The following is a 20,654-nucleotide window of genomic DNA, read 5'->3' on the forward strand; positions in this document are numbered from 1 at the left end:
ACGGGTACAATAATATTTTGCATCAACATTTGGACATGACAAAGCTATCCGCAAGATGGGTGCCGCGATTTGCCCACGCTTGACCAAAAACGAAATCGTGTGAAGTGTTGCAAGGACGGTTTGCAGCTGTTCCAGAAGAATCCGCAGGACTTTAAGCGTCGTTTCGTCACTGTGGATGAAACATGGATACATCACTACACTCCTGAGACCAAAGAACAATCTAAACAATGGGTTACCAAGGGGGAATCTGCGCTAAAAAAAAAAAAAAGGCGAAGACCGTTCCTTCGGCCGGAAAGATTATGGCGACCGTCTTTTGGGATTCGCAAGGAATAATCCTCATCGACTATCTGGAAAAGAATAAAACTATTACAGGTGCATATTATTCATCGTTATTGGACCGTTTGAAAACCGAGCTGCAAGAAAAACGCCCACGATTGGCCCCACAAAAAAAGTCCTTTTCCATCACGACAACGCACCAGCTCACACCTCAGCAGTTGTGGTCGCAAAATTAATGGAAATAGGGTTCCAACTCGTTTCACATCCCCCCCCCCTATTCTGCAGACTTGGCTCCCTCGGACTACTATTTGTTCCCCAATATGAAGAAATGGCTGGCGGGAAAAAGATTTTATTCAAACGAGGAGGTGATTGCAGAAACGAATGGCTATTTTTCAGACTTGGACAAATCCTATTATTCGGAAGGGATCAACAAACTAGAGCAGCGTTGGACGAAAAGTGTATAAGCCTAAAAGGAGACTATGTTGAAAAATAAAAAAGGTTTACCCCAAAAAATTAAGTAGTTTTTATTTTTGCACGGACTTTTCAAACGACCCTCGTAGTTTCGTTATACTTTTATTTAGCATTGAAAGCAACATGCTATTATTATTATAATTTCAATTTTTAATTGCGCTAAAAAAAGGAAATCAAAATTGAAAAGAAGTTTGATTACGTCATCAGCAATTTGGCGATTGTTTCTTGAATCAAATTTTACAATTATTTTCCTTAAATATATCAGTGCGCAAGTGCAGTTTATTAAAAACAAAGTAAAGGGTGCCCAGCAAATTGCAGTGATTCTACGTGCGTTAAATTATTACTTTTATTAATATTATGATTATACTATAAAATTAACCATAAAAACTTAAATAGTTTCATGCTAATTAATTTTTTGATGTGTATTTTAATTTAAACTTTTGCAAGTAAAAAATGCAAATTAAAATATTTAAATGAAGAGTGAGTGAATATTTTGTTCTTAAAATAAATGAAAATGTACAGCTTTATCATTTTTGTGCTTCAAATTAGGTAATCAAGCTTAAAATTTAATTTATAAATAACTTCTTGTTCAAGAAAAAAACTGAATTAAAATTTAAAGAAAATTTTCAACACAAAAGAAAAGTAAGAAGAAAGAAAAACAAAAACTTGAAAGCTTAAATTGAAGTTGTTTTCCAATACTTGTGCTTTTTACAAGTGGAGTGCATCGTGAAGTATGATTGATGCTATTTTTAAATCCGTTCTTATCCTAAAAGAACTTTATTCAAATTTAAATAAATTGTAAAAAAATAAATAAATAAATTAAGAGAATAATTATTGAAATCATTTTTTTTAAAAGTGTAATAAAAATGGATAGCATTTCATTTAAAAATAAATAAATAAATTGGGCTTTTCTTGGATGGAGTAACTTTCCCTCACAGCTATTTGTGGATTTATACGTCATTCATGAACTGATTTGTGGTCGCATTAAGCCTTCCATTTTAAAATGTTTTTTAAAAAATATCCCAGGTTATGTAACGATAAAATGTTCTGTGGTTAATTCCATCAACTCTGTGGTAAATTAAAAAAAAAAAGTCTGATCTAAATTGTTTACTCTGGAAGGTGTGAACATACCTTCCCATCAATAATAAAAATATTAGGGAAGGGATTAGCGTACTGGACTCCCGCACGGAGGTCCCAGGTTCGAATCCAGCTGCTGGCCTTTAGATTTTCTCTTTCTAGGAGCTTCTTATAGCTCACTGTCCGGTGATGGACAGTGTTGTCTGTAACGGAGAGAACACTGTCCGGAGGCCGCACAGTGCACTGAAAAAAGCTCCGGGCACTAATAACCTTAGATGTTGACGCGCCTTAAATCATTGAGAAAAAAAAAAATTTGTTCATTTACTTTAGACTTTACGATTATTTAACCTCTGTAGGTTCTGTCAGGGAAGAGGAGGAAACGGCACTGCACGTGTTTTGTCAGTGTGAGGGGCTCGTGTGGCTAAGGATGTTACTTCTCAGGGGAGGAAATAACAAGGCTTGTGAGCTTTATTTAGGAGCCGCTCTCCTGCATTAAGAGTCTGATTAAAAGGAAAAGGTCTGGAGGGTGAGCTTTTAGAGTGAGGGGAGCCACAATAGATCCAAAGGGGTGCGCAGTGGCGTAGCCTTGAGGCCGCCCTAGTTTAATCTAATCTAATCTAATTTGCAAATCTCCCTGCAATTTCAAGGTACCCTCAGCCTATGACGCCTATGTCTTGAAGAATAGGATAAGGATCCTCATGTGTATTGTGAGTTACAATTAAAAGCTAGGCTTTCGCTAATGTGACCCTATCTTTGGACATGGGAGTGCTTCAATGCAAGAGATTCAAGAGAAGTTGGTCAGATAGATGCCATCTCGACCAATGATTCTCCTCAAAAGGGTAAAGAAGAAGGCTGGTAATCGAAGTGGGACAAAGTAGACAGTAATGTTTTACAGTACAGAATCTTCAACCAATTAACCTTCAAGTTACTCTTTGGCTTTGCTAACCAACCAATTAGAAATTATTCTCCATCGATATGAGCTAACCGATTTGAGTTTTAAAATCAAGATCAAGAAGTTGATTTCTTGATTACATGATTGGTTGTCTAACTGTGCAATTAAGTCACGGATTTTGTTAATCAATTTAAACCATATTCTAGATGGTAATAAATAGTATTCCAAAAAATTTAAGATCTACTTTATTCTCCACGACATCTACAGCAATAATATGTCATCTCCTCTTTTAGAATTAAGGGGTAAAAAAAAAGTATGCAATCCATTTTGATTTCTTAAAAAAGTAATAATTTTTTCTCTTAAAAAAAAAAAGAAGAGTAACAGATGAGAAATAAAACAAACCAAAATCACCACAAAACCATGAAAAAGCCAAAAAATAGAAAACAAAATTTGATTGTTGTGGTATGAGACCTGTAGGTGCGAAGTCTTGGGGAGGACCTTGCCATAGTTCATGCTTGTTTTCACAGCACGCCACCTGCGGCGCTCTCTACACAATGCAAGAAATATATATATATATATTTTCACTAATTAACAACAAAAATCACATAAAAAAAGAAAAAATAACATAAAAAAATTAAATTAAAACATATTTTTTGTTTAACCCACACAAAACATTGTAAGGAATATTTTTATCATCCGCTGATAAAACCAAATAATTCAAATAAATAATCGTCTAGAATAAAAGTGAGGTATTTATTAATCATTTTTTTGAAATAACTTTTCTTTTTTTTTGTAAGATCAATATTATTTTAATAAATCTTACAATAACAACCATGTTCAGTAATAATTTTAGTAAAATTACCATGAAATAATTTTTAAATCGGCAAATAATGGGGAGATTTTTTTTTTTTTTTTTTTTTTAAGGTAGAGGAGTACCTGAAGTAGGCGTGGACGTAAATGAGTCTTGAATGAGTCTAAAATATCTAAAATCTTGCCCAAATAATGGGACGAGTGATGGTGTAGTGGTCAAGAGCTTGGCTTTGTGTGCGGAAGATCGCTAGTTCGAATCCCGCTTAAGACTACTTTTTATTTGTTAGAAAAAAATTGTTTATAGTAAAGTATGAGCTTCCACTCTTGTTTACAACACCTAATTGGTAGTTGGAAAGCCCTGCCTGAACAAAAAAGAGGCGATTACTTAGTAGTTGCTCAAATAAGCTAAAGATAACGGTATCTAGGGGGGGTATACCAAAGAAATGGTAGCAATAGAAAAACTGGCAACATTCATTTGGTGATCCAAGTTTTGTGGAAAATTGGCATTATCCTGATGGTGAGCATTATCACTTTTCATTTGGCTTAGATTTGCTGAAGAATAAACTTGCTTAGAGTCAGAATCAATATTCATTGGCATAGTCCAAAATATAGGGAGCAGCTCCTATAGATTATGCTTTCGATTAACAGATCCAGAGCATCTGGCCACTGATAAGGACGAACGAGCTGGCTCAGGAAGGTTCAAATCAAGGCTGGAACAATGCTTAAGACTCTGGCCAAAAAAAAAAAGAGTCCTGCGGCAACTCTGAGGCCTAATTGCTCCGGCCAAAGAGAAGTCGAAGAGTTTTTTTTTTTTTTTGGTCAAATTAGAACCAGCAGATAACAGAATCAGGACCAGTGGCTTAAAGAGTTTCCGGATGGTTTTGTATGTCCTGGGCACTGCAGCTTCAGCAGAAGTTTCTGCTTGGTAGTGTTAAAAGAGAATTATTCTTTAAAAATTGAAGAAAAAGTTACAAAAGCGTTTTTCAGGCATCTTTAGATCTTGCTCGTTGGCACTACGAGTAGAACTGCTCTCACGTTAGTGTGCGTTCTCTAAGCCATCGTTAACTTTGCTTAACCAGATTCTATTCTAAAATGACTATCTATCACTTGACTCACACTCCTCTTTTCTTCAATTCAAAAATTAAACATTTTGTTCTTTCTCATTTTTTCACTCATATCTATATCCAGTTGTTATTATTCGTAATTATTAAAATAACATTAAAATTTTGCGACACAGAATTTTCTTAACTTAAAAAAAAAAAAATAAATGCACTCTACAGAAGGAACTGTTCGAGGTAACCACAAACAATTGGGTTTCCAAAAAAAAAAAAAAAAAGGGGTTGAGTGATTAAGGGTTAATAAATTAATAGCATTTGCATTTTTTTTTGGATTATTTAAATAAATAAATAATTAAGAATACATATATGTACACATAGAAATAAAAAAACAAAATGATTAAATTATAATAAACAGAAAAAGCACATATATTTTTTTCAATATGGGGATATTATTTGAATAATAAACGCAGGGAAAAATACAAATACATTAATAAATAAAAAATAAATAATAAATATGAGACATTCACAAGCGTTATTTAGGACAAAATTAACTTTGTGTTGTTTTATAAATAATTAAAGAATATCAATTTTATTTAAATGAGATGGTAGCCTCCAGCTGATGGTAATTCGGCCATTTTAATTCAATTATGATTGATTAATCGTAATTTTATTATTTAAATGAGGATCATGGTGATTCATGTTTACATTTTGGATGACATTTATTCAATAAAAATAAACGAAAATATCAACCATTCATATTTCTGTCAAATTACAAAAGTTTCATTCATGAATTTGCACCGAACTCTCGCCAATGATAAAACAAAAAGACAGGAGACCAAATAGCGTAGGAAGTGTTTTTTGACACTGTTTTTTAAACACAGAATTATTGCTGCAATTATCCAAAAAAAACTTCTAAGATTTTTTTTTTTACAAATAATTATTGTAGGTAAATTTAATGTATTTTAGATATAGGAATGGCAACACTGATGAATGTGAAAGGGGATGATAGTTTGGGGTTGTGTGAGAGAGTTGCAGGTAGCAAGTGACGCTTTTTAGGTTATGTTGCTTTATGTTAGTGTTTATGTTAAGTTATGTGTTAATTGAATAAACCGAACTTATGTTTAATTCAATCCTTTAAGAAAAGGATTCAACGTATAATTTTTGTTTTACATTATTAAAAGTTAAAATGTGCTTATGAATATGTTTTTTTAACATTGCATTCCAACTTTATAAATACATAAATTTAGTGCCGAACAAAATATAACAAATAAATATTGCTTTTTTGTTTGTTCAAAGAGGATGTCATATTAGATAATCCTGCAGGGGTTAAAGGGGATAAAAAAGGACTTTTTTTTTTAGATTTAGTGACGTAAACTCCAGAATATGAAGATAGAGATACAAATACACTGATTTTTACATATTTCTATGTATATATAAATGTCAAAGCGCATCTAAAAATCTGTATGGCACCAAAAAACAAGAAGATGAGGAATGTTGGGTATGATGTACTTTATGTAAACATTTCTGTTGGGAATTTTCCCTTTTTTTTTTGCTTTTCCAAAGCGGCCGCTTTGTTCTTTCAATGTGAAATTTTTCCGATTACTTTTCCTTTGAAGTTTTGTTTTTATTTTATTTATCACCACAATATTTCCATATTTTTGCAAGAGTTTATCTCCTTGCTGGGGTGTACATACGTACATGGTCTGAATGGAAACCAAAAAAGACAAAGAAGAAAAAACATCCAGATATTGAGGTTAATACGTAGGGCTGTGAGGAGGGGTGAGATAAAGAAATAAGATTGGAAAAAGAATCTGTGAAAAACTGTACGTCATCAACATCTGAGATTTTCACTTTGAAAAAAAATTTTTATAAAAAGAAAACTTGTTAAAAATAAATCTTTGAAGGAGAGGATTACTAGATTATTATGACTGCCCATTAAATAACAATAATCTGCTCATAAAAAGACAAAAATAGAAGTAAAATCGTGTTTTCATTGCCTTAAATACTGTAAAAGAAAAAATAGGAAAAGAAAATTTTCAATATTTATATTAGTCTACAAAGAGTTACTCTTCTTTTTTTTTTTTGGGTGTTCGTTTTCCTCTTTTTTGGACAGATTTTCCTTCAGAAATAATCTTAGGCTATTGGTGGAAAAACAAAATTATGAAAGATACCCAAAAATGAATTTTTAAAGAAAAATTATTCCAATAAAAACTAAACTTTTAGTTGTAAATACGAAATAATAGGCGGTATTTTCAAAAAAAAAAAGTCAGAAAAGTGGAAAAATATTTTTTTAATCAATAAACTGGAATTTCCTGTTTACTTTTGTGAAGTTCTTTTGGAATTTCTGGTTTACTTTTGTGAAGTTCTTTTGGAATTTCTGGTTTACTTTTGTGAAGTTTTTTTGGAATTTCCTGTTTACTTTTGTGAAGTTTTTTTGGAATTTCCTGTTTACTTTTGTGAAGTTTTTTTGGAATTTCCTGTTTACTTTTGTGAAGTTCTTTTGGAATTTCCTGTTTACTTTTGTGAAGCTCTTTTGGCAATTCCTGTTTACTCAGAATTTTAACAATCGCGTAATGGCTTCTAGTTGAAATTTTCAAAGGACTTTTATTGTTTTAAGCCAGGGATCCCCAAACTACGACCCTCAATTTTCCGAACCGAAATAATAAAGGGAAAATTGAATTAATTAGAAATATTTATGAATTCCAAGAGGATCGAAAAAAAAAAAGACGTAAGATTGTTGTTCCTCCAATGATCCCTTTTTTCAAGGAAGATAAATCAAAGGAAAATTGGTGGAGGTTCACTAAGGATGACATCACACCTCCTCCACCCCCATCCAAACTTGGGACACTTCCTCCAAACCCTTGCCTTCCACAATGCTCCCCTTTATATTCGTAATTTATCTTGAAAAGCAGGAGATTCCACAGGCTATTAAGTAAATAAGACACTAGTAAGTAATAAATTACAACTTCATTTTAATTAAATTAATGTAGGGCTAAAAAGGGTTGGAAGGGGGGGGGGACTTGATCCTAAGTTCTACCAAAGTCTTATTCAATTATACGCGGAAAAACAAGAATTAAACTTTCTACAAAGACTTTTCCACCACTTTATTAGAAGAACTTAAGTTTTCTTTACATTGCGTGGGGCATACGTGAGTTTAGACGGTGGCAATAAATTATTCAGATTTCATATATTTATTTATTTATTATTTTCTCTTATTTTTCAAACGAATAATTCATTTTTACGCACAGAACAAGACCAGATAGATATATTTGAGAGGGAAAAATACAAGATATATAAATGGTGAATTTATTTAAAATAAATACACACTTGCAATAATCCTATTTAAAATTAAAGAATGGCTCCGCCCTTGCAGGTGGAGAGCCCCTGGGCAGTAAAAAATACCACTTTTTTTTATTGATTTTCTTAAAATTTATAAACGAGAATTCATATGCAGATTATAAATACATTTAGGTCAGCCGCTCAGTGTGTATATCTCCATCAATCTACCCGCAATCGCGGAAAAACCTTTTTTTTCATTTCCGGCTCAAATCATAGCGTAAACCCAATGCAATGTGCTCGCTCATCACGTTTTTTTTTTGATGATATTTATCATTTAAAAACAAATCGAATCACTCAGTAAATACTTAGGATTGCCTCTTACAATAAATTACGTCATAAAAACGTTTTGTTATTGATAGATTCAGCAAATCCATGGAACTGGTCTAATCCCGTCCAGGCAAGACGATCCATCTAATGGTCCACGTAATAACGTCCAGAATCTCCAGAAGGAAATAACAGCCTGGAAGTTGACCACTCACTTCCGGTGTGGCCTCATCCTTCAATTCTCCATCCTTCACAAAATCCATCGAGTACTTTTTGAGATACATATTTAAAGTTAAAGATTTCACAGTTTCAAACCAAACGAAAATTTAACTCTAAATATCTCGGTACATAGAAATAAATAGAAACAAACTTTAACTGCAAATATCTCGTTTCCTACACGACAGATTTTTACGAAATTTTATACAATTATAGACAAAAGATGTCACCATATACGGGTAAAATATAACCGAAATCTATCGAGTAGTTTACGAGATATTTGTAGTTTAAGTTTTCACTGTTTCAAATAGAAACAAATTTTAACTGTAAATATCTCGTTTTCTACTCGACAGATTTTTACGAAATTTTATACAATTATAGCCAAAAGATGTCTCCATATATAGGTAAAATATAACCGAAATCTATCGAGTAGTTTACGAGATATTTGTAGTTTAAGTTTTCACTGTTTCAAATAGAAACAAACTTTAACTGCAAATATCTCGTTTCCTACTCGACAGATTTTTACGAAATTTTATACAATTATAGACAAAAGATGTCTCCATATATAGGTAAAATATAATCGAAATCTATCGAGTAGTTTACGAGATATTTGTAGTTTAAGTTTTCACTGTTTCAAATAGAAACAAACTTTAACTGCAAATATCTCGTTTCCTACTCGACAGATTTTTACGAAATTTTATACAATTATAGACAAAAGACGTCTCCATATAAAGGTAAAATATAACCGAAATCTATCAGGTAGTTTACGAGATATTTGTAGTTTAAGTTTTCACTGTTTCAAATAGAAACAAAATTTAACTGCAAATATCTCGTTTCCTACTCGACAGATTTTTAGGAAATTTTATACAATTATAGACAAAAGATGTCTCCATATACAGGTAAAATATAACCGAAATCTATCGAGTAGTTTACGAGATATTTGTAGTTTAAGTTTTCACTGTTTCAAATAGAAACAAAATTTAACTGCAAATATCTCGTTTCCTACTCGATAGATTTTTACGAAATTTTATACAATTATAGACAAAAGACGTCTCCATATACAAGTAAAATATAACCGAAATCTATCGAGTAGTTTACGAGATATTTGTAGTTTAACTTTTCACTGTTTCAAATAGAAACAAATTTTAACTGTAAATATCTCGTTTTCTACTCGACAGATTTTTACGAAATTTTATACAATTATAGCCAAAAGATGTCTCCATATATAGGTAAAATATAACCGAAATCTATCGAGTAGTTTACGAGATATTTGTAGTTTAAGTTTTCACTGTTTCAAATAGAAACAAACTATAACTGCAAATATCTCGTTTCCTACTCGACAGATTTTTACGAAATTTTATACAATTATAGACAAAAGATGTCTCCATATATAGGTAAAATATAACCGAAATCTATCGAGTAGTTTACGAGATATTTGTAGTTTAAGTTTTCACTGTTTCAAATAGAAACAAACTTTAACTGCAAATATCTCGTTTCCTACTCGACAGATTTTTACGAAATTTTATACAATTATAGACAAAAGACGTCTCCATATAAAGGTAAAATATAACCGAAATCTATCTGGTAGTTTACGAGATATTTGTAGTTTAAGTTTTCACTGTTTCAAATAGAAACAAAATTTAACTGCAAATATCTCGTTTCCTACTCGACAGATTTTTAGGAAATTTTATACAATTATAGACAAAAGATGTCTCCATATACAGGTAAAATATAACCGAAATCTATCGAGTAGTTTACGAGATATTTGTAGTTTAAGTTTTCACTGTTTCAAATAGAAACAAAATTTAACTGCAAATATCTCGTTTCCTACTCGACAGATTTTTACGAAATTTTATACAATTATAGACAAAAGACGTCTCCATATACAAGTAAAATATAACCGAAATCTATCGAGTAGTTTACGAGATATTTGTAGTTTAAGTTTTCACTGTTTCAAATAGAAACAAACTTTAACTGTTAATATCTCGTTTCCTACTCGACAGATTTTTACGAAATTTTATACAATTATAGCCAAAAGATGTCTCCATATATAGGTAAAATATAACCGAAATCTATCGAGTAGTTTACGAGATATTTGTAGTTTAAATTTTCACTGTTTCAAATAGAAACAAACTTTAACTGCAAATATCTCGTTTCCTACTCGACAGATTTTTACGAAATTTTATACAGTTATAGACAAAAGATGTCTCCATATACAGGTAAAATATAACCGAAATCTATCGAGTAGTTTACGAGATATTTGTAGTTTAAGTTTTCACTGTTTCAAATAGAAACAAAATTTAACTGCAAATATCTCGTTTCCTACTCGACAGATTTTTACGAAATTTTATACAATTATAGACAAAAGATGTCTCCATATACAGGTAAAATATAACCGAAATCTATCGAGTAGTTTACGAGATATTTGTAGTTTAAGTTTTCACTGTTTCAAATAGAAACAAAATTTAACTGCAAATATCTCGTTTCCTACTCGACAGATTTTTACGAAATTTTATACAATTATAGACAAAAGACGTCTCCATATACAGGTAAAATATAACCGAAATCTATCGAGTAGTTTACGAGATATTTGTAGTTTAAGTTTTCACTGTTTCAAATAGAAACAAACATTAACTGTTAATATCTCGTTTCCTACTCGACAGATTTTTACGAAATTTTATACAATTATAGACAAAAGATGTCTCCATATACAGGTAAAATATAACCGAAATCTATCGAGTAGTTTACGAGATATTTGTATTTTAAGTTTTCACTGTTTCAAATATAAACAAACTTTAACTGTTAATATCTCGCTTCCTACTCGACAGATTTTTACGTAATTTTATACAATTATAGACAAAAGATGTCTCCATATACAGTTAAAATATAACCGAAATCTATCGAGTAGTTTACGAGATATTTGTAGTTTAATTTTTCACTGTTTCAAATAGAAACAAACTTTAACTGTTAATATCTCGCTTCCTACTCGACAGATTTTTACGTAATTTTATACAATTTTAGACAAAAGATGTCTCCATATACAGGTAAAATATAACCGAAATCTATCGAGTAGTTTACGAGATATTTGTATTTTAAGTTTTCACTGTTTCAAATATAAACAAACTTTAACTGTTAATATCTCGCTTCCTACTCGACAGATTTTTACGTAATTTTATACAATTATTGACAAAAGATGTCTCCATATACAGGTAAAATATAACCGAAATCTATCGAGTAGTTTACGAGATATTTGTAGTTTAATTTTTCACTGTTTCAAATATAAACAAACTTTAACTGTTAATATCTCGTTTCCTACTCGACAGATTTTTACGAAATTTTATACAATTATAGACAAAAGATGTCTCCATATACAGGTAAAATATAACCAAAATCTATCAGGTAGTTTACGAGATATTTGTAGTTTAAGTTTTCACTGTTTCAAATAGAAACAAAATTTAAGTGCAAATATCTCGTTTCCTACTCGACAGATTTTTACGAAATTTTATACAATTAAAGACAAAAGATGTCTCCATATACAGGTAAAATATAACCGAAATCTATAGAGTAGTTTACGAGTTATTTGTAGTTTAAGTTTTCACTGTTTCAAATAGAAACAAAGTTTAACTGCAAATATCTCGTTTCCTACTCGACAGATTTTTACGAAATTTTATACAATTATAGACAAAAGATGTCTCCATATACAGGTAAAATATAACCGAAATCTATCGAGTAGTTTACGAGATATTTGTAGTTTAAGTTTTCACTGTTTCAAATAGAAACAAACATTAACTGTTAATATCTCGTTTCCTACTCGACAGATTTTTACGAAATTTTATACAATTATAGACAAAAGATGTCTCCATATACAGGTAAAATATAACCGAAATCTATCGAGTAGTTTACGTTATATTTGTAGTTTAAGTTTTCACTGTTTCAAATAGAAACAAAATTTAACTGCAAATATCTCGTTTCCTACTCGACAGATTTTTACGAAATTTTATACAATTAAAGACAAAAGATGTCTCCATATACAGGTAAAATATAACCGAAATCTATAGAGTAGTTTACGAGATATTTGTAGTTTAAGTTTTCACTGTTTCAAATAGAAACAAAGTTTAACTGCAAATATCTCGTTTCCTACTCGACAGATTTTTACGAAATTTTATACAATTATAGACAAAAGATGTCTCCATATACAGGTAAAATATAACCGAAATCTATCGAGTAGTTTACGAGATATTTGTAGTTTAAGTTTTCACTGTTTCAAATAGAAACAAACTTTAACTGCAAATATCTCGTTTCCTACTCGACAGATTTTTACGAAATTTTATACAATTATAGACAAAAGATGTCTCCATATATAGGTAAAATATAATCGAAATCTATCGAGTAGTTTACGAGATATTTGTAGTTTAAGTTTTCACTGTTTCAAATAGAAACAAACTTTAACTGCAAATATCTCGTTTCCTACTCGACAGATTTTTACGAAATTTTATACAATTATAGACAAAAGACGTCTCCATATACAGGTAAAATATAACCGAAATCTATCAGGTAGTTTACGAGATATTTGTAGTTTAAGTTTTCACTGTTTCAAATAGAAACAAAATTTAACTGCAAATATCTCGTTTCCTACTCGACAGATTTTTAGGAAATTTTATACAATTATAGACAAAAGATGTCTCCATATACAGGTAAAATATAACCGAAATCTATCGAGTAGTTTACGAGATATTTGTAGTTTAAGTTTTCACTGTTTCAAATAGAAACAAACTTTAACTGCAAATATCTCGTTTCCTACTCGACAGATTTTTACGAAATTTTATACAATTATAGACAAAAGATGTCTCCATATATAGGTAAAATATAATCGAAATCTATCGAGTAGTTTACGAGATATTTGTAGTTTAAGTTTTCACTGTTTCAAATAGAAACAAACTTTAACTGCAAATATCTCGTTTCCTACTCGACAGATTTTTACGAAATTTTATACAATTATAGACAAAAGACGTCTCCATATAAAGGTAAAATATAACCGAAATCTATCAGGTAGTTTACGAGATATTTGTAGTTTAAGTTTTCACTGTTTCAAATAGAAACAAAATTTAACTGCAAATATCTCGTTTCCTACTCGACAGATTTTTAGGAAATTTTATACAATTATAGACAAAAGATGTCTCCATATACAGGTAAAATATAACCGAAATCTATCGAGTAGTTTACGAGATATTTGTAGTTTAAGTTTTCACTGTTTCAAATAGAAACAAAATTTAACTGCAAATATCTCGTTTCCTACTCGATAGATTTTTACGAAATTTTATACAATTATAGACAAAAGACGTCTCCATATACAAGTAAAATATAACCGAAATCTATCGAGTAGTTTACGAGATATTTGTAGTTTAACTTTTCACTGTTTCAAATAGAAACAAATTTTAACTGTAAATATCTCGTTTTCTACTCGACAGATTTTTACGAAATTTTATACAATTATAGCCAAAAGATGTCTCCATATATAGGTAAAATATAACCGAAATCTATCGAGTAGTTTACGAGATATTTGTAGTTTAAGTTTTCACTGTTTCAAATAGAAACAAACTATAACTGCAAATATCTCGTTTCCTACTCGACAGATTTTTACGAAATTTTATACAATTATAGACAAAAGATGTCTCCATATATAGGTAAAATATAACCGAAATCTATCGAGTAGTTTACGAGATATTTGTAGTTTAAGTTTTCACTGTTTCAAATAGAAACAAACTTTAACTGCAAATATCTCGTTTCCTACTCGACAGATTTTTACGAAATTTTATACAATTATAGACAAAAGACGTCTCCATATAAAGGTAAAATATAACCGAAATCTATCTGGTAGTTTACGAGATATTTGTAGTTTAAGTTTTCACTGTTTCAAATAGAAACAAAATTTAACTGCAAATATCTCGTTTCCTACTCGACAGATTTTTAGGAAATTTTATACAATTATAGACAAAAGATGTCTCCATATACAGGTAAAATATAACCGAAATCTATCGAGTAGTTTACGAGATATTTGTAGTTTAAGTTTTCACTGTTTCAAATAGAAACAAAATTTAACTGCAAATATCTCGTTTCCTACTCGACAGATTTTTACGAAATTTTATACAATTATAGACAAAAGACGTCTCCATATACAAGTAAAATATAACCGAAATCTATCGAGTAGTTTACGAGATATTTGTAGTTTAAGTTTTCACTGTTTCAAATAGAAACAAACTTTAACTGTTAATATCTCGTTTCCTACTCGACAGATTTTTACGAAATTTTATACAATTATAGCCAAAAGATGTCTCCATATATAGGTAAAATATAACCGAAATCTATCGAGTAGTTTACGAGATATTTGTAGTTTAAATTTTCACTGTTTCAAATAGAAACAAACTTTAACTGCAAATATCTCGTTTCCTACTCGACAGATTTTTACGAAATTTTATACAGTTATAGACAAAAGATGTCTCCATATACAGGTAAAATATAACCGAAATCTATCGAGTAGTTTACGAGATATTTGTAGTTTAAGTTTTCACTGTTTCAAATAGAAACAAAATTTAACTGCAAATATCTCGTTTCCTACTCGACAGATTTTTACGAAATTTTATACAATTATAGACAAAAGATGTCTCCATATACAGGTAAAATATAACCGAAATCTATCGAGTAGTTTACGAGATATTTGTAGTTTAAGTTTTCACTGTTTCAAATAGAAACAAAATTTAACTGCAAATATCTCGTTTCCTACTCGACAGATTTTTACGAAATTTTATACAATTATAGACAAAAGACGTCTCCATATACAGGTAAAATATAACCGAAATCTATCGAGTAGTTTACGAGATATTTGTAGTTTAAGTTTTCACTGTTTCAAATAGAAACAAACATTAACTGTTAATATCTCGTTTCCTACTCGACAGATTTTTACGAAATTTTATACAATTATAGACAAAAGATGTCTCCATATACAGGTAAAATATAACCGAAATCTATCGAGTAGTTTACGAGATATTTGTATTTTAAGTTTTCACTGTTTCAAATATAAACAAACTTTAACTGTTAATATCTCGCTTCCTACTCGACAGATTTTTACGTAATTTTATACAATTATAGACAAAAGATGTCTCCATATACAGTTAAAATATAACCGAAATCTATCGAGTAGTTTACGAGATATTTGTAGTTTAATTTTTCACTGTTTCAAATAGAAACAAACTTTAACTGTTAATATCTCGCTTCCTACTCGACAGATTTTTACGTAATTTTATACAATTTTAGACAAAAGATGTCTCCATATACAGGTAAAATATAACCGAAATCTATCGAGTAGTTTACGAGATATTTGTATTTTAAGTTTTCACTGTTTCAAATATAAACAAACTTTAACTGTTAATATCTCGCTTCCTACTCGACAGATTTTTACGTAATTTTATACAATTATTGACAAAAGATGTCTCCATATACAGGTAAAATATAACCGAAATCTATCGAGTAGTTTACGAGATATTTGTAGTTTAATTTTTCACTGTTTCAAATATAAACAAACTTTAACTGTTAATATCTCGTTTCCTACTCGACAGATTTTTACGAAATTTTATACAATTATAGACAAAAGATGTCTCCATATACAGGTAAAATATAACCAAAATCTATCAGGTAGTTTACGAGATATTTGTAGTTTAAGTTTTCACTGTTTCAAATAGAAACAAAATTTAAGTGCAAATATCTCGTTTCCTACTCGACAGATTTTTACGAAATTTTATACAATTAAAGACAAAAGATGTCTCCATATACAGGTAAAATATAACCGAAATCTATAGAGTAGTTTACGAGTTATTTGTAGTTTAAGTTTTCACTGTTTCAAATAGAAACAAAGTTTAACTGCAAATATCTCGTTTCCTACTCGACAGATTTTTACGAAATTTTATACAATTATAGACAAAAGATGTCTCCATATACAGGTAAAATATAACCGAAATCTATCGAGTAGTTTACGAGATATTTGTAGTTTAAGTTTTCACTGTTTCAAATAGAAACAAACATTAACTGTTAATATCTCGTTTCCTACTCGACAGATTTTTACGAAATTTTATACAATTATAGACAAAAGATGTCTCCATATACAGGTAAAATATAACCGAAATCTATCGAGTAGTTTACGTTATATTTGTAGTTTAAGTTTTCACTGTTTCAAATAGAAACAAAATTTAACTGCAAATATCTCGTTTCCTACTCGACAGATTTTTACGAAATTTTATACAATTAAAGACAAAAGATGTCTCCATATACAGGTAAAATATAACCGAAATCTATAGAGTAGTTTACGAGATATTTGTAGTTTAAGTTTTCACTGTTTCAAATAGAAACAAAGTTTAACTGCAAATATCTCGTTTCCTACTCGACAGATTTTTACGAAATTTTATACAATTATAGACAAAAGATGTCTCCATATACAGGTAAAATATAACCGAAATCTATCGAGTAGTTTACGAGATATTTGTAGTTTAAGTTTTCACTGTTTCAAATAGAAACAAACTTTAACTGCAAATATCTCGTTTCCTACTCGACAGATTTTTACGAAATTTTATACAATTATAGACAAAAGATGTCTCCATATATAGGTAAAATATAATCGAAATCTATCGAGTAGTTTACGAGATATTTGTAGTTTAAGTTTTCACTGTTTCAAATAGAAACAAACTTTAACTGCAAATATCTCGTTTCCTACTCGACAGATTTTTACGAAATTTTATACAATTATAGACAAAAGACGTCTCCATATACAGGTAAAATATAACCGAAATCTATCAGGTAGTTTACGAGATATTTGTAGTTTAAGTTTTCACTGTTTCAAATAGAAACAAAATTTAACTGCAAATATCTCGTTTCCTACTCGACAGATTTTTAGGAAATTTTATACAATTATAGACAAAAGATGTCTCCATATACAGGTAAAATATAACCGAAATCTATCGAGTAGTTTACGAGATATTTGTAGTTTAAGTTTTCACTGTTTCAAATAGAAACAAAATTTAACTGCAAATATCTCGTTTCCTACTCGATAGATTTTTACGAAATTTTATACAATTATAGACAAAAGACGTCTCCATATACAAGTAAAATATAACCGAAATCTATCGAGTAGTTTACGAGATATTTGTAGTTTAACTTTTCACTGTTTCAAATAGAAACAAATTTTAACTGTAAATATCTCGTTTTCTACTCGACAGATTTTTACGAAATTTTATACAATTATAGCCAAAAGATGTCTCCATATATAGGTAAAATATAACCGAAATCTATCGAGTAGTTTACGAGATATTTGTAGTTTAAGTTTTCACTGTTTCAAATAGAAACAAACTTTAACTGCAAATATCTCGTTTCCTACTCGACAGATTTTTACGAAATTTTATACAATTATAGACAAAAGACGTCTCCATATAAAGGTAAAATATAACCGAAATCTATCTGGTAGTTTACGAGATATTTGTAGTTTAAGTTTTCACTGTTTCAAATAGAAACAAAATTTAACTGCAAATATCTCGTTTCCTACTCGACAGATTTTTAGGAAATTTTATACAATTATAGACAAAAGATGTCTCCATATACAGGTAAAATATAACCGAAATCTATCGAGTAGTTTACGAGATATTTGTAGTTTAAGTTTTCACTGTTTCAAATAGAAACAAAATTTAACTGCAAATATCTCGTTTCCTACTCGACAGATTTTTACGAAATTTTATACAATTATAGACAAAAGACGTCTCCATATACAAGTAAAATATAACCGAAATCTATCGAGTAGTTTACGAGATATTTGTAGTTTAAGTTTTCACTGTTTCAAATAGAAACAAACTTTAACTGTTAATATCTCGTTTCCTACTCGACAGATTTTTACGAAATTTTATACAATTATAGCCAAAAGATGTCTCCATATATAGGTAAAATATAACCGAAATCTATCGAGTAGTTTACGAGATATTTGTAGTTTAAATTTTCACTGTATCAAATAGAAACAAACTTTAACTGCAAATATCTCGTTTCCTACTCGACAGATTTTTACGAAATTTTATACAGTTATAGACAAAAGATGTCTCCATATACAGGTAAAATATAACCGAAATCTATCGAGTAGTTTACGAGATATTTGTAGTTTAAGTTTTCACTGTTTCAAATAGAAACAAAATTTAACTGCAAATATCTCGTTTCCTACTCGACAGATTTTTACGAAATTTTATACAATTATAGACAAAAGATGTCTCCATATACAGGTAAAATATAACCGAAATCTATCGAGTAGTTTACGAGATATTTGTAGTTTAAGTTTTCACTGTTTCAAATAGAAACAAAATTTAACTGCAAATATCTCGTTTCCTACTCGACAGATTTTTACGAAATTTTATACAATTATAGACAAAAGACGTCTCCATATACAGGTAAAATATAACCGAAATCTATCGAGTAGTTTACGAGATATTTGTAGTTTAAGTTTTCACTGTTTCAAATAGAAACAAACATTAACTGTTAATATCTCGTTTCCTACTCGACAGATTTTTACGAAATTTTATACAATTATAGACAAAAGATGTCTCCATATACAGGTAAAATATAACCGAAATCTATCGAGTAGTTTACGAGATATTTGTATTTTAAGTTTTCACTGTTTCAAATATAAACAAACTTTAACTGTTAATATCTCGCTTCCTACTCGACAGATTTTTACGTAATTTTATACAATTATAGACAAAAGATGTCTCCATATACAGTTAAAATATAACCGAAATCTATCGAGTAGTTTACGAGATATTTGTAGTTTAATTTTTCACTGTTTCAAATAGAAACAAACTTTAACTGTTAATATCTCGCTTCCTACTCGACAGATTTTTACGTAATTTTATACAATTTTAGACAAAAGATGTCTCCATATACAGGTAAAATATAACCGAAATCTATCGAGTAGTTTACGAGATATTTGTATTTTAAGTTTTCACTGTTTCAAATATAAACAAACTTTAACTGTTAATATCTCGCTTCCTACTCGACAGATTTTTACGTAATTTTATACAATTATTGACAAAAGATGTCTCCATATACAGGTAAAATATAACCGAAATCTATCGAGTAGTTTACGAGATATTTGTAGTTTAATTTTTCACTGTTTCAAATATAAACAAACTTTAACTGTTAATATCTCGTTTCCTACTCGACAGATTTTTACGAAATTTTATACAATTATAGACAAAAGATGTCTCCATATACAGGTAAAATATAACCAAAATCTATCAGGTAGTTTACGAGATATTTGTAGTTTAAGTTTTCACTGTTTCAAATAGAAACAAAATTTAAGTGCAAATATCTCGTTTCCTACTCGACAGATTTTTACGAAATTTTATACAATTAAAGACAAAAGATGTCTCCATATACAGGTAAAATATAACCGAAATCTATAGAGTAGTTTACGAGTTATTTGTAGTTTAAGTTTTCACTGTTTCAAATAGAAACAAAGTTTAACTGCAAATATCTCGTTTCCTACTCGACAGATTTTTACGAAATTTTATACAATTATAGACAAAAGATGTCTCCATATACAGGTAAAATATAACCGAAATCTATCGAGTAGTTTACGAGATATTTGTAGTTTAAGTTTTCACTGTTTCAAATAGAAACAAACATTAACTGTTAATATCTCGTTTCCTACTCGACAGATTTTTACGAAATTTTATACAATTATAGACAAAAGATGTCTCCATATACAGGTAAAATATAACCGAAATCTATCGAGTAGTTTACGTTATATTTGTAGTTTAAGTTTTCACTGTTTCAAATAGAAACAAAATTTAACTGCAAATATCTCGTTTCCAACTCGACAGATTTTTACGAAATTTTATACAATTAAAGACAAAAGATGTCTCCATATACAGGTAAAATATAACCGAAATCTATAGAGTAGTTTACGAGATATTTGTAGTTTAAGTTTTCACTGTTTCAAATAGAAACAAAGTTTAACTGCAAATATCTCGTTTCCTACTCGACAGATTTTTACGAAATTTTATACAATTATAGACAAAAGATGTCTCCATATACAGGTAAAATATAACCGAAATCTATCGAGTAGTTTACGAGATATTTGTAGTTTAAGTTTTCACTGTTTCAAATAGAAACAAACATTAACTGTTAATATCTCGCTTCCTACTCGACAGATTTTTACGTAATTTTAT

General features: G+C 29.8%; 1 protein-coding gene across 4 annotated transcripts in view; it reads right to left on the reverse strand.

Annotated features, from left to right (window-relative positions):
• rsh (Rap GTPase activating protein radish) overlaps positions 1–20,654 on the reverse strand; it is a 310,270-nt gene that overhangs the window by 51,995 nt on the left and 237,621 nt on the right. For 3 of the 4 annotated variants that reach the window (XM_074126565.1, XM_074126563.1, XM_074126562.1), the window contains exon 2: positions 3,188–3,263. The exons of the other annotated variant lie outside the window; for it this stretch is intronic. In XM_074126565.1, coding sequence (XP_073982666.1) covers positions 3,188–3,222 — 35 coding nt within the window. In that variant the 5' untranslated portion in view covers positions 3,223–3,263. The remainder of the gene's footprint in view (positions 1–3,187; positions 3,264–20,654) is intronic. 4 annotated transcript variants of the gene reach the window in all.

This window comes from Rhodnius prolixus, unplaced genomic scaffold (assembly GCF_049639745.1).
Source record: "Rhodnius prolixus isolate KJV_2025 unplaced genomic scaffold, Rpr scaffold_3, whole genome shotgun sequence".
In the NCBI taxonomy this organism is placed as follows: domain Eukaryota; kingdom Metazoa; phylum Arthropoda; class Insecta; order Hemiptera; family Reduviidae; genus Rhodnius; species Rhodnius prolixus.